General features: G+C 38.9%; 1 protein-coding gene across 8 annotated transcripts in view; it reads right to left on the bottom strand.

Annotated features, from left to right (window-relative positions):
- The window catches only part of CPEB3 (cytoplasmic polyadenylation element binding protein 3), a 190,827-nt gene that overhangs the window by 30,925 nt on the left and 143,930 nt on the right, over nucleotides 1-15,972 (bottom strand). For all 8 annotated transcript variants that reach the window (XM_081823834.1, XM_081823832.1, XM_081823833.1 and 5 more), the window contains one exon: nucleotides 4,683-4,797. In XM_081823834.1, the coding sequence (XP_081679960.1) occupies nucleotides 4,683-4,797 (115 nt within the window). The remainder of the gene's footprint in view (nucleotides 1-4,682; nucleotides 4,798-15,972) is intronic.

The following is a 15,972-nucleotide window of genomic DNA, read 5'->3' as shown; positions in this document are numbered from 1 at the left end:
AGTTTAAATCTTGGCATTCTTACTTACTGTGGCCTTGGCCAATCACCCCCTTTGAACTCTACTTCCTTATCACTAAAATGAAAAGTCTACCACTGACAACCTCACGAGGTTATCATGACGATTAAACATACATGAGAGCTCTGAACACACGGCTCAGCACAGAGTGCTGCTCAAATGTTTAGTTTTGCCCACAGGGTGTTCTTCTCTCTACTCCTAAATCTTTGCTTAATATTAACTTGGCCTGGTTTCTGCTCCATAAGCACCAATTCGTCCCAGTCTTACTTTGGCTTTATGCTAATGTTACTCAACCTGCCAACGATGTGGCAAAGTTTGACATCAACTGTGGGTGAGCGTTAGCTTTTCAGGGGGAAAAAGAACACAAGCAAGTACTACCATTAGAAAATACCCTAAAGACAATCCAGTTAATCAAGTCAGTGTGCCAGATCTGGAGTTTATCTGGGACAATTCATACTGAACATGGGACTTGGTGAAAGAAAAAACTTCTACTACTGAGAAACCTGGTATGATTTCTGCCTGCTACCACTTTACAGAACAACAACAACAAAAGGATATGGTTACGATACTCCTATTTCCTAAATCACAAATCAGGATGTGATTCTTAATACATATGAACTACCAGAATGTTTGTACAGAATGTCTGAAATAAATGCTCTTAGAAAAATTCAGGATGTTCTCTAAAGGTACGCCACATGTCACTGAATATTTATCTCAAAAGTTTTTTTTATTGTTTTGTTTCCTCCCAGAAAAGCCATCCTCATAATAGAGGGGGGGAAAAAGGCAGACAAGGAAATTTTCAGGATCCACCACAGAATATTAGTAGGGGAAAAACAGACAGAAAAGAATTATCAGAGCAATAGGAAAGGCAGGAGACCCAAAGATGACGAGCAAATGTGGGCTCCAGGGACTCAGATAAGCAATCTCTCAAGATTGATCTGTTTTGCAGGACCCGGTTAGAAGAACTGTCAGAACGAAGTCATGAAGTGGAAGAACGGCTCACATGTCCCTAATTAGAGAGGAAGTCTGAGGGTTTTCCAAGCATGATTAAAGTTGGAAGTGGATGGGTCCCAAAGCTTGATCACTGAGGCAGTCCTCAGATTAGATACCTAAGCCTCTTGGGGTCAGAGTCTAAGCTGGGGTCAGAACACTCATGTTTATAAACTGGGGGAGCATACAGGAACCAGATGCTTTCATTCTCCACCTTTTCCTGGTGGCCTCCTCATAATCCCTAAGCCTGGCACTCATTTCCTCTCAGAGCAAAGAGATGCATTCTAGAGAGGTCCTAATGCCACAGGGAAATACAATAGGGCTATTTCTGAATTGAAGACATGCTGTTTACATTACTTGAATGAAGAGTGGCAACATGCTGTACTTTCAGGTGGTAGCAAGTAGAGAACCAGAGAGACTACCCCTTTCCTGGTACTGACTCTCTGAAGAATATGTAAACTTTATAGCCACATGATGGCATGGTGAGTCTACCTATAGCCTTTCCTAGGATGGGGGTGGGAAGAGGTGGTGAGTGGAAGGAGAACAAGACCTGAAGAACACCGAGAGACTCAAGGCAAACCACCCTTGACTTGCCACTGTCACTGACGAGCGATGGGAGGGAGGGACAAGAAACAATAGGAAGTGTATTATTTAACCCAGAGCAACCAACAATCAGGCAATCTAACTTTGGGTAAGCATCTAGATTTTCCATTGATATTTTCCCATTTTCAGGTATTTTTTAGGCCTATGATTTTTTTTTTTTTTTCCAACCTGAATTTTAAAAAGGAAGGCTTGTCAAAAAGATTGGAAGGACCAACTTAAATTTAGCCAGGGCAATATTGCTTAAAACAGCTTGCCTTGTTTCTTTAGAAGGGTTCGTGTGTTTCTGTTTGGTAGGAGTAAGGACTATATTTAGGATAATTTATTAGTGATAATAGTCCCTGTCTAACAATGGGAAGATATCAAAGAGAAAAAGCCTCACAAGATTCAAAGGAATAATTCTTGAGTGATAACATTTTAGTCACTGTAACATGTTAAAGGACAATTTTTGGCCTGGGGTAAGGTGAAAATCCATCTGGACACCTAAAAATCTCACCTGTTGAGTACTATTCAACCATGTCTAGTCCAGGATCACCCTACATACAGTGCCTTAGATAGTTTTAAGACTTTTCAGAATTCCACGACCACAATACCCTCTAGAAGTAATAAAAATTGCCCTATTTAAAAACCAAATCTGAGAATCACTGTGTTGAAGAATATAATTTAGTATCCAATTACTTCTGAGTTAGCATTCTATTAATACATTTCTTGTTTTCTTCTCTTCTGAAATCTCTGACTCTGTAGATGATGACCTGTTTAACACGACAGTGGGATGTTCATTCAGTTTGGCGCGGATGTGTACTTGCCCTATGCCAGTAACACGTGGATGCTCAATAAATGTTTATTGTTCAAGTGAACTGCATTGTATTCAAGACTGCCTAGCAGAGTCAAAATGAATTCCTTTAAAAATAGTCTTCTATTCCAAGGCACACACCAGTCCACAAAGCTCAGTGTGTTGCAAAGAAACCCAATTCTATGCACATGGATAAAAGCTGCAGATGTTAATTCTTTTTGTTTAGATTACATGGATTCCAATCTGGAAGGCTTGGATAGAGAGTAAAATGCTAAGATGCTAATATAGATTGCTTAGCCATCTAGAAACTAGCTACACTTATGGGAGGTGTTGGCATGGGGGAACATTTTCACTAGACCAAGTGAAAGTAGATTACTATCCACACAAATGTAAAACAAAATCATTTTAAAACAAAAAGCTTTAGCTCAGCTTAAAAAAAAGAGAGAGAGAGAAAACTTTGAGACTTATAAAAGGTATACTCTCTAGGTAGGGAACACAAAATCCCATTTCTGACTAGACAACTAAATATAATTCTTGTCTAATCCTAGGACTTGCAGTATCTTGTGAATAACAGTAAAAAGGGTGAATAATAAAAAAGGGAATTTAGTTCTAAACCTTTGTGTCTGTGACTTAAAAACAGACATAAAAAGTTAAAGCCAGTTCTGTTATTTTTAGAACTGTGGGACTTTTTGTTTCAGAATTTTTTTTTTTTCGGATCCCCATCTAGAAAAAAAAAGGAGAGGGACTAGAATCTGAAAACTAATTTGTACTTGTAGTTTGCTGCAAAAAAAAAAAAAACAACGAACTAGAATGCTAGCAATGAATGTCCATTCTTTTAGAATACATATGCGATTAAAAGACTATCAAAGGGGATTCTTCTCCCTCTCTCCTCCCAAACATAACACCAGTTAGAAAAAGACAGGAATATTCCATGCCCCCACACACTTTTTTTTTTTTTTTAAACACAAGCAGTTTAGAAACAAAGGGCTACATTTGCCCTCATCTCATAATGCTGTTCACGTTTGCGTTAGCCCTTCCCAGACCCTATTCTCTGACAGCAGATAAAAGGGAGGCATCTCTGCCGCATGCCTTTCTTCCTCTCGGCACAGTTTTCCGTTAGAGTGAGAACAAGACCTAAAGATATTTGACTTTCTGAAAAACTGTAAAATTACAAACTTCATAATCACAATTAATGTGTTATAAAGTCCTTCAAAATGGAATTATGAATATATCTTTAGATAGGCCTACGGTTATCTTTTAGGAGTACACTGAAGTTGAGATTTGAACAAATACATTAGAAATGTTGACGCACATTCAGAACTAAGAAGTCATCAAAGTCAGGGACAATTAGCTGTAATTCTTTTTTATAATTCTTTTATAATTCTTTTTTTCACTACTTGATTTTAATGGTCTCTGCTTTTTCTTTTCTTCTTTAGGTAGAACTGAGTCTGCTTGCTTACAAATAACAGAGAGAACATGGCACTTTTGCAACTACAGGGCAATAGTAACCTTATTTTTTCATCTTACTTTTGAAAAATGAACTTAATTATTTTAAGCACTTTAAAAACTTCGTTCTTACAAATAATTTTATCGTATTCTACTGGTAGAACACTGATCCGCAACTGATTAGATTTATCTTTGGATTTAAATATTGAAGTCACTGGGTCAGCATCACTTCAAATGCCCCAGTTAATTATGATTCCGCCCAATCTCAGCCCACAATTATTTCGTCATTGGAAAGGAACTTAAAAAAGAAAAAAATAGGGAAGCTTTTAAAAAGTCATAATAAAGACGTTCAAATACATTAGTCATTTTTCAAAGTGCCTAAGAAAAACAGGAATCTGTTTCACTTGGGAAGAGTTCAGTTTGATTCCCAGCGACACAATTCCTAGCAGTGGTTTGGCTTGTCACTGAGGGGTCCACAGCTGCGCTGGACAGATTTCTGATGGGGTGACTTCTTTTTCTGTCACACATAACAATGCTGACTAGCATGAGAATGCACACTGCCAAATGTATTGTTATTATTTTTAAAATATGTGTGGCTGAGAGCACTGAATAGAATTCATCCTTTCAAAATAACAGTTTAATGAAACTGACTCTTATACCTAAGAAAATAAAGCATTTGGGGAGAAAATGTTTAATCCTGAAAGAGTTAGCTCAGTGAAACTTCTTTCTGGAGACTGTGTATAGCTGAGCAGAAATCTAGAAAATATTGAAGACTAAATACATTGGGGATTTTGTTGTTGGTGGTTTTGTTTGTTGTGGTGTTACTATTTCCACTCACCAGCTCGGAGGGGTCGTGGAACTCCCCCAACAAAGATAGTTTTTCTGGGGTCCAAAGGCTGAGAACCATCCATTACAAAGTCACTGTCACTTAGGTTCCATGGTCGAATTTGCACCTGAAAAAAAGTCGTTTACTTGGTCCTTACTTCATTTCCATCAACCCCGAATGAGAATAAGGTGACTAAAGACAAACCCACTGATTTGTGCATTTTACAACATACATAACCCAAACAAAATCCAGTTATTAATTTATGTAATCTGCATTAGGTGCCTTTCAACAGAACTCGGGGAATCTACTTACAGGTACTCTACTCAACACTCTAAGACATATACCATGAAACTTTCAGAAACCACCTGTGGTTTTGAAAAAAGGCAGTCTTTTAGAGACAGACTCGGGGTTTTGAATCAGATCCATTTTAACACATGATAGATGGTTTATAACCTGTCACAGTTCAGCGCTTAGATTTTTAAGAGCTCACCTAAAGAAGGAACAGGAACATTAGGAATATTTTCTAAAAATTATCTACATATCTGGCTTTTAAGTTTTTATCAACCCCTAAAATTGAAACATTTATCTTTCAGAAATACGGTTTAACACAGATCAACACTCATCAGGTTAGCATGGAATTACTAGCTATATCAAAACTGAAGCACATAGCATTATCTATTTTTGATTTATCTGATTTTCCTAAACAAGTTTGGTTAAATAAAGGTGAGCCTAGTAATTGAAGTTACTTTGCAAAGAGTAGAAAAAGAAATCTTTATGGACATACTTCTTTCTATTTGGTAGTATCTCTTCACTCGTACTCTGACTTCCTGCCTACAAAAAATAAGGTATTTCATAGAATCGTAACCTTAAAACATATTCCTCTCAATCCCTAACTCAATCATCAAAAAATAGCTTAAAACAAAACCACAACAAAAGCCCTCCCATACCAAAAGGAGAGCTTCAGTACTGCCTGAGACCAGTCACTCAGCTGGCCAGGTGCTCTGGGAAATGAGCTAGGTGTGGAAGCAGAGAAACCGCGTCTATCTTTAGGGAACATGCCTCTCCTTTCTCAGTCAGACGACAGGATAAGGAAACAAAACAGCTGAATTTTCATTTCCTTAATATCAACACAATTCTTCATTTCCCCCATTGCTCAAGTGTCAACACTTATTGCAAAAAAACCCACATAAGATGATTTCTTATGTGGTTTGAATTATATCTAGAAGTACTCTCATTTGAAAGGTAGTAAATCTATCAATTATGGTGTCAAAACACCTTGAATCAACTCTAGAACTGGCATTGCTCAGTTAGAAACAGTCCACACATTCCTTATGATTGCTACAAAGTTCACCCCCCCACCTAACCTTTTGCCATTTATGACACTGCCTTCAGCAGTTAGTGAGCAGCAGTAAAAATCTCTATTTCTTCCCTAGACCCTGAAAACATGGACCTGTTTGCAATTCTGCTAACATTTATGCATTTGCTCCACCTTTATCATGTGGAAAAAAAAAAAAATCCTTGTTCTTTCCTTGAAACATCTGGTCTGTTTGACTAAATTACCGTTCCCTTGACATTTACCACAAAGGCAGATTCACGAATACCATAAAGCACCATTTTTAAATCCCTTGAGGGCCCACTACAAATTTTTAATTAAAAACATAATTTCTTCATACTGTAAGAACAAAGATTCTAATGTCACCAATAACAAAAAAGTAGGACATATCTTTTTCTACACAGAGCCCTCTTTTCTTCCAGTCTGACCCCTGATAAATTTAAGGCAGCTTCAGGACCTGCCTGGTAAGGCAATTCCAATCACTTAATGATAATGAATTTAATTGCGGGTCACTTTGTTTCACAAATGAAAACAAATCCCTAGTAGTATCCATGGCGTTCTGGTTTCATTTAATCAGAAGTTCAGAAAATGCAGCCTTCTATAATAGCTGTAGGTTACTGCTGCTCCAAAGAACTCTGCAGAAGATCTCAAACCTTCCCGCTGAGAGCTCTCATTACTGCCTCTTCTCCCGCCCACCCTTGCTTCTTTGCATCACACACAACCCATTCCCTTAGCCTATTCTTGTATTGTAGATTAGGTAAAAATACAGGAAGAAGACTCAAAAGACAGTAATTATTAAACCCTATTCACAGAACCTGCATTTCCCAGCTGCCACCAGAAAACAGCTCCTCAGAGCTCCCACCACTACAGAATCAGAGAAATGTCAACATAGGCCAACATCAGCACATTCTACAAGCTAAGCAAAAAGTAATATTGTGGTGCTGTTTGCACTGGGAAGTTCCATTCACACTCTGGTTTCTCTCTGAAATATAAGCCCACTCTCACATAAGGCACGTTCTCCATCTTCTAAGTTTATTCTCAGCCCTCAGGGCCTGATATCCATATTTTATCTTTCTGACTTACTCTTTGAGTATATTTTCTGGTCCTTATTTATATATATAGATATTTCTCTACTTTTTAAATACCATGCTTTCTAAGCTGACTCAAATATACTGTAGAAAGGGGTGGAATACAAATAAAAGAACTGCTTTTTGACTGTCTTTGTTTCTTTAATGATTATTTTTGAGAATGGATGAAATAAGAGCTCTGTTCTAATACAATATAAACTTCCCCCAGCAAAACAACCTTTACATATAAAGAGATTGCTGTGTGTATGTATGAAACAAATTTTTCAGTATTGTCAAATAAGCTATACTCTGGGGAGTAAGAGCCCCAACATCCTGAGGGTTGGGAGTATAGGGACTTCATCAGACATGGTGAAAATTCCCTTAAATGAGCCTGACAGTGATTTCAACACCCTTTCCTGGAGAAACCGACCACGTTTGCTTAAAAAGGTCACTCTAGAAAGAGGCACGGCCCATAGCCCTTCAGCCATGCCATGTCCTCATAGCAGGGGTTACACAAAACCAAATGTCCATAGGGATGGACAGGTAGCATAAATTTATCAGCCACCCGGACAACAGGTGTTAGGCAGGCAATGACACACTGGAGTAAAACATTCCTTTTAAAGGAAGCAGACACTTTTCAGCTCCAGCAAGTACTTATCGTTTGTGAATATACTGTCAGATTTTTCCATTTTTCAAGAGTAGCTAGAAATTCAGATTTTTATGTGAAACTTCAAGATTTTAAAATGTTGAGAAAGAATTCAAATGTTAAAGCCACTGTACACCTAAACCAAACTAACTGCAGACCAGATCTATCCTGTGGGCCCCAGACTTGTGATCTCTGACTAGAGAGGTTTCCTTACCCCATAGCTCCCAATGGAATGTTGCCTTCCATAAGCACTCATGAGAGAAAAAACAAAAATGGTTTTTCCGTAGTTTCTTTTTTTAAGTGTGTATTCCTATGGAAGCTCTGGTGAGGATCGTGAAACCTATTCTTTGGCCAAATTATTTGCTTCTTAATTCTTAAGAATTAATAATCTGAATTATCTGAATTTATAATCTTCTTTGCATAAGTGCTTATCTTCAAAGGCAAATCTTTTTAAGGATAAAGGCAAAAACCACACGTAAAGGTGGTGCTATTAATATATCAATTTATGCCATATAGTGACTCTAAAAGCCTTCAAGAAACCTAAAAGAATGTAACATTAATCATATCAACAGTTAGTAATGAGAGCACTCATTTTACTTTTCAAGGTTTCCCAATGTGTGTTCTCTGAACAGCAGGTCCGTAGGCATGTTCTGCCAGACAAGCAGTGTTTAGGAAAAGTTACAGGCTATCTCTTCCTTCTTGGAGTTTCATGGCACCCATTGGTGTATATTAATCATAGGTTCTAAGAAGTTCTACAGGAAAGAAACCTGTTCAAATGTGCTTTAATCCAGCATTTCCAAAATTTTTTTTCATAACACCTATTAATATCCACACTTTGGATAATACTGCCCTATTATATTTTATTCTTAGTATGTATCAAAATATGGCATAACAAGGTTGAACCAACTGAACAAAATGTAGAAACTTCACTCCAGTCAAGGCCTTTTCTCACTTATTTCCTACTATTGCTCTAAAAGGGTTGTTCTGGTAGAAATTAACTTTAAGGGGTTAGGAGTATAGTAAATATAAATAATAGCTGTTCAAAGAATTGAAAGCTTTCTGACTAAATTGCACAAAAGAGACGTTTGATTATTTTGATATCAATGAAGAATAAAATATTTAATTACAGTTCCATGTAAAAACTGAAGCTTCATCCTATTTAAAACTAAGAGTCATTAATGGGGATAAGATCAGGCCAAGTGCTAGGGAAAAAAAATTAGGTAATAGAGTATTGGGTCACTTATTTTGACAAGAAGCTATAGGATCATTTTCTTTTTTTTTTTTTTTTAAAGATTTTATTTATTTATTTGACAGAGACATAGCGAGAGAGGGAACACAAGCAGGGGGAGTAGGAGAGGGAGAAGCAGGCTTCCCGTGGAGCAGGGAGCCCGATGTGGGGCTCGATCCCAGAGTCCTGGGATCACGACCTGAGCCGAAGGCAGACGCTTAACGACTGAGCCACCCAGGCGCCCCTATAGGATCATTTTCTAAAAAATAAATTTCATTGAAAATTTGCAAAAGCCTCTAAGTAAAAACTCAATATAAAATGCATTTTTATTGTATCTTTAATAACCGGATAAGAGAAAACACATAGCTTTAATAAGAACAATTTTTTAACATAAACCTTAGGGCTTTAAATCTCCTTACATGACCAAGCCACCCTATGGCTCTAGAATTCTCTGTTTAGACCACTATTTAGAATTTAGACACTTACCTACCAGTAAATAATAGTATCTTGAGCTCATTTTGAATATCTCACCTATATTTCATCCTTGTCTGGTCATCTCCTTAGGTTACAAACATCCAACACATGAACGTCCTACTGCATAGTGCCTTCCTTCTCATCTATTCATCTTAAGAAAGCTCCACAAAGCAACCAGACTGTTCAGAGTCAACAGTGCAATCTGGTGGCCAGCTCAGGAAACTACCTGATCAAAACCCCCTTCCTGCTGTTTTCTTTCCCATGAATTTCCCATAAAGCACATGGCCTAGCCTCCCTAACCCCAATTTCCTCTTTCTTTTTTCAATACCCTTCAAACTCCTACTCAGGAGAAGGTCTCCCATTTTTCTCTCCCTAGTCATACAATCCTTTCAATCTACATGAATCACAAAAGCAATACTGCAGAACCATCAGGACTGCTCTCCCTAGCAAGCAGCAGCATCAGGGCTCTTCTGACGGCCAGGATGAGTCAGCTAAACTTAGGTGACATACAGCTGCAACAGCTCAGCTGTACTGGTAATGAACTCAGGCCCACCCCAGCTGTCAGCAATTCTATTTTAAGCATCACAGACCTCACAGAATGACCGGAGTGCCCCACAGTATCACAAATAAACTAGTTTGTGGTTTGTGAGGCATCTTTATCTCTTCCATGCTATAAGGGGTTGTTTTATTATTATTAACCACCAAAACTAACAGCCACAACAGCAATAATTGTGGTTTGGATTCTCCAAAGTACATTCATATTTGGTATCTCATTTCAACTTAATTTCTTTTTTTAAAAATTAATTTTTGAAAGATTTTATTTATTTGTCAGAGAGAAAGAGAGAGAGAGAGAGCACAAGCAGGGGGAGTAGCAGGCAGAGGGAGAAGCAGGCTCTCTGCTGAGCAAGGAACCTGGTGTGGGATGGAGTCCCTGGGATCATGACCTGAGCTGAAGGCAGATACTTAACCGACTGAGCCACCCAGGCATCCCTCAACCTAATTTCTACCATATAGCTCCCTAACAAAAGGGTCAGCCAATTTCCAGGAGTTTAGATGCTACCTCATCTCAAGTGCTACTCTCCACCCAATGGAGAGGAGGAGATACCCTCCCTGTATCTCCTGGGGGAAGTGGCCAGAGAACAACCTAATAGCTCATCTGTTTCATTGCTCTTGATAAGACTTTTCTACCTGGGCTCCCCTGGGGACTCCAGTCAGAATTCCACTGGGCCTCTAAGCAAAAAACTAACTCTCACACTCAAGCTATTCCTCCCATTCCTTAGACAGAAACAGATTACAGGCCCCAGAGAGCTTCATCAAAATAGGCAGGGTTCTTCCTAGACAGGGAGCCAGAAGTAACCCTGGGAAATTCTCTCATGCCCTCCCAGAATGCTCCAGGTCCACCATCAGGGTCAGGAAACGGTCTAGGTACAAAAAGGAAACCCCTGCCATCCGTACCAAGCTGCACAGTCTGCCTGACGTACGGAAACCACAGGCTTTCAGCCCTTCAGCTACTTTTGAACAATTCAAATAGCACTCTGCATACTGTTTTTCATAAGGGCACCCAGTACAAAAACAGAGCATGCATAAACTGTGCCCTGAAAAGGGTGATGCATAGCCTTGCTCTGTGCTTGACTTAGTAAAGCAATTATCAATTAAATGCAATGATTAATACCCGTACTTATAACTGGAAGATTCAAGAGAATACCTTCTCTCTAAAGGCTTTCCTGACTCCCTCAGGAACACCTGACCACTTGGCCTTTGAGCCCCCACCCCACGGCCACTCCTTATAAAACTTTTATCATAGCACCTTTGACTCCTTACTTCACTTAGTATTTACATGTCTATTTCCTTCCACTGGGCTCTAGGGTCCTCTAAGGCTGAGACCGTATCTCTGTGTGGGTCCCAATTGCCTGGCAAAGTGCCCAACAGAGTGAGCACTCTGTGCTTATCAGGGTTCTGGTGAATTAACAAAGGTTTTCCTGAGGGGCAGATGCTGATGCCCCAAGATGTCCAACCACTGCCCTTCTATAGCTTCCAGATCACTCTCTTCACTCCACTGAAAGCCACCTGCCAGGGATATGGAAATATAGTGTGTCTGATCACCAGTGGGTGCCCCAAGGCTTGGCCTAATCAGTGCAAATTTCTGATGCCCCCCCGGTGACCTACTCAGTGATCAGAATTACCTAGTGCTCATCATTGCTGCTGATACTCCTACATCATTTAGAAAACAAAAGCATGATAGATGATTTCCTTTTGAAAGAAAGAAGAAACTAGCACTTTTGAAGACATACACTATACCACTGTGCTAGTCATTTTAAAACATTGTCACACTTAAATTCACCATAACTGCTATGCTATAAACATTATCCCTACTTTAGAGATAAGGAAACTAAGGTTAAGAAGAGCGAAGTCAAGTCAGAACTGAAACCCAGGTTTATCTGACCCAGAGTCTATATACTCTTTCCAATGTAGTGATGTCCTGTGCCTGCAAGACTCCTTGTCCTCCAGGCTACTGGCCACCAGCCATGCTTCCCAAGAGTCACCTGAACAAGTCAAAATGCATTTTGGTTTGTGAATGATTTATTTCTCTCTTCTATCTAAATTTATTCTGCTCCTTCTCAATTAAGAAACGACTGATATAGGGCGCCTGGGTGGCTCAGATGGTTAAGCGTCTGCCTTCGGCTCAGGTCATGATCCCAGGGTCCTGGGATCGAGTCCCGCATCGGGCTCCCTGCTAGGCGGGGAGCCTGCTTCTCCCTCTGCCTCTGCCTCTCTCTCTCTCTCTCTCTCTGACTCTCATGAATAAATAAATAAAACATTTAAAAAAAAAGAAATGACTGATATATTCTTCTTAAACCTACTAACAAAATTAGCAGTTAGAAAAGCCGAAGAAAATGATTTAGCAATGAATTGGCATTATATTCAGCTATTTTAACTTCCAGGTTCAAAGCCTCAAGCAATTGTGCTCTTGCAGCCAGACAATTTTGTCCAATGTCTACACAAATGTGTATTTTCAGCTCCATGGTACTAGGACAAGGATGTTGTTACTGGCATGCAGGTCACTAAAACTCTTGAGAGTAATGTACACATAAAAGTTCAAGTTACCTAAGTTTTTCCTGGAAGAAGCCTATTCTTTGAATGAACTTCATGGAATACTAATTCCACCAAAATCTTCACAAGTATAATCCCCAAACAGGTATATCAAATGCTGGATTAAAAAATATTACACAAATTTATTTACTGCAAGACTTCTCAGAACCTTAATATATCAATTTTTCCCAAATGTTCTGGCTATGGAACCTTTAATTGGAGGAGAAAATGGATATAAAATGCACAAAGTTCTCAACAAATGACATCTATTATTGTTATGAGCAAACCTTTTGTCAATGATGCTCTCAAGAGATCAGTGTCTGATGGGACAGGTGTTCTTCAGAACACACTTTGGAAAACACTAAATATGGTCCCTTAGGGGATGGTATTAGCTATTTTGTCCACTAGAAACTATTTTAGTATATCAGAACTGCAGCATCTTTTAGACCTCCCTAGAGAGGAATAATAGGTCCAAAGACTCAAACACTAAGAAACTCTGGACTCAAATGCAAATTCAGAGACCGGGGAAAGGAGAAGGATTTATTATGAATAATAGGTACTTCTCTCATTTCAGCGGAGAAATTCCTCCTTTGGAGAAATTCCTATGATAGAAGGTGCCCAAACCACGAATTTAGACCAAAAGGAACAAATAAATAAATAAAGAAGATTAGAAATGCTGAAGATTTCCAAGGAGGGATATGAGAAATCCAATTTGACCGAGCCAAGATAAAATTATAGTTATTGTCTTAGGAGGTAGTAGGTGGAGAATGAAAGAGTTTAAGTAAATATACCACAAACCCAAGGGCTGAGGCCATCAATCAAGTAGCCCTGTAACTCAGCCCCCACTTATTTTCCCAATTTAATTTCCCTCTGCTCCCTTTCATACATTTGTGCTCCATCTAACCAACCTAAATGTTCTCCACTCATTCTACACAATTTCTCATCTGTGTTTATACTGTTGGCTTTCTCTGCAATGTCCATTTCCCACAGTTCCACAGCTCCACCTCTCCCCTGGTAATCTCCAAACCCTTTTCAACTTTCAAGGCCTAGTTCCAATGACACTTCATCCAAGAAGCTTTCTTTCATCACTCCAGGTATACATAAACCCTCCAAAGCACTTAATCTTATCTTCATTGTATTTGTTATTTTTCCTAATTTGACAAATATTTGAAAAACTTTTATGTGCCAGGCTCTTTAGGTTCATGTATTTATATACTTGTTTTATCTACCCATTATACTATTAACTTTCTGAACACAGGATTTTATATCTAATTCATATAACCAGCTCTAATGTCTTGCCCATAGTTGGCACTCAAACATGGTTTAAAGGAAGAAAGGCACATTATTTTGAAAAGATGGCTGTATGTGGGCTGGAGAGAGCTGTAATAGTAGGTGTGAGTCACTACAGATGCTGTAGTGACCAGAGAAGCCTTCAGGAAAGAGATGGCATTTGGGAGGGGTCTTAAAATAAGTGTAGCAATTAGAAATTGAGACAGGAACAGAAATATTTCAGTTGACTGGAATACAGGGTTCAGAAGGAAAGCAGAAAAAAGAAAGGTTGAAAAAAACTTGAAGTCAGACTGGGAAGGTCTTCAGTCCCAGGCAAAAGGATCTGGACTGTCCTTGTACCTAAAAAGGAGACTGAAAGTGCTAGACATCCCACTGATATATAAACGGGAGTAGGAAAGACCAGAATTACAGACAGATTGGACAGAATTAAAAATTAAAGAACTTAACCAGCCTCCAACTGGTTTCCAGCTTCCTTGCTCCCAATATTTTTTTTCAATTTTATGTTTTTCAAATTTTGAGTGGATGACCATGTTACCTGAACAATAACCAAACCTCAGCTTTAAATATACAGTTGCCCCTTGAACAACACAGGTTTGAAATGCACAAGTCCACTTATATGCAGATTTTTTTTGATAAATGCAGTATAGTACACTTTTTATCTTCCTATGATTTTCTTAGTAATGTTCTCTTTTCTCTAGCTTACTTTATTGTAAGAAATACTGTATACAGTACATATAACATACAATATGTTTAATCAAGTGTATATGTTATTGTTAAGGCTTGTGGTCAGTAGTACAGTAATTGGTAGTTAAGTTTCTGGGGAGTCAAAAGTTATATGTGGATTTTTCAACTACATGGGGGTCAGCGCCCCTAATACCCCCACCCCAGCCCATTGTTCAAGGATCAACTGTATAGCAAAATCAATCTGTCATATTTCAGGATATTTATAAATTGTGATTATGCTATAAATTGTAAGGAGGAGGAAGCAGGAAACTTCTAGGATACTCCTTTCAAGGTGTCTACTATTCCACATCTCTGGCCAAAGTGTTTTAGAAGGTAAGAACCATAAACATCTCCTTCCACACCTTGCCTTGAAGGTTACTGTTTTTTGGCCCCTGTTTCAGTTAGTCTATGGCAAGTTTCCTGCTCTATCAATTTGCTGCTGTGAACCTTCAGGTTCAGTCTTTTTATATGTTCAAAAAGTGGAGTCACTTTGACAAGAGAGACCACTGTCACAATGTCTGTCCACTTTACTGGAAGCCTGGACAAGAACACAGCTATCCTTTGGGATGCCTAGAACATCTGAGCAACGGAACTGCTCTTGCTGGAGGAGGAAAAAAAAAAATCACACATCTAGGAGCTTTACAATAACTCCTGCTCTTGCCAATCTGTTTACCCTTCTTTGGGACCAAGAAGTCAATTGAACAAGTTATAAATACAGTGTCTTCTGCCATCTTTCAGGATCAGACCTATACATAGGGTAGTCTGTGTGGTCATAAATGAAAGGTAATCACTGACTAAAAGTATCTCCCTAATACTATCTGAAATCCACTGATTAGGGATTTGTTTGAGTTAAAAAACAAACATGATCTTAGAAAGGGGAGAGGGGACCTTGCTATCAGGCTCTGTATTAGGAAAACAATCTGATTCACCTAATCCACACAAATGGAATGTGGGTTTGATTGGGGGGGAAGGGAGAAGGGAGAAGGTCAAAGGATAGAAAATCTGTGAGATCATTCTGGAACACTGTATATTTCCAAGGAGAAATCCAAGGAGCATCAGAAAGAACTAAACAGAATGAGGGCACTAGCATCCTGAAAGGTAGCCAAGCTAAGAAGTAGAAAAAGCAAAAAAGAGCCATAGCTCAGAAGGTTTGGTGAATGAGTTCCAAAGGTTGACTTTATCTTGAGTTATTGCCAAGGTCCTCACTTACTCCCAGTAGTTCAACTCAGCTCTCATTTTCTGTGGGAGCATCCAAAATGAGGTGGAATGTACCGAAACTTGGGTGGGGAAGTGTGGCCAAATGAGGTTGGGAGTGATAGATGTGGAGCTGAAGCCAAGAAAGAGAAGGTGTCAAAAATGGAGCCAAAAGAGCTGGAACCCAAAATGGGATCCAGTTCATCAGAATTACAGGTATTTGGGGACTTTTCTGTTTCCCATCCTAAGTTTTATTC

The sequence above is a fragment of the Leptonychotes weddellii genome, chromosome 6 (assembly GCF_054177405.1).
Source record: "Leptonychotes weddellii isolate Sample4059 chromosome 6, ASM5417740v2, whole genome shotgun sequence".
NCBI lineage: Eukaryota > Metazoa > Chordata > Mammalia > Carnivora > Phocidae > Leptonychotes > Leptonychotes weddellii.
The sequence above is the reverse complement of the archived record's forward strand: the minus strand, read 5'-3'. Positions and strand labels throughout refer to the sequence as shown.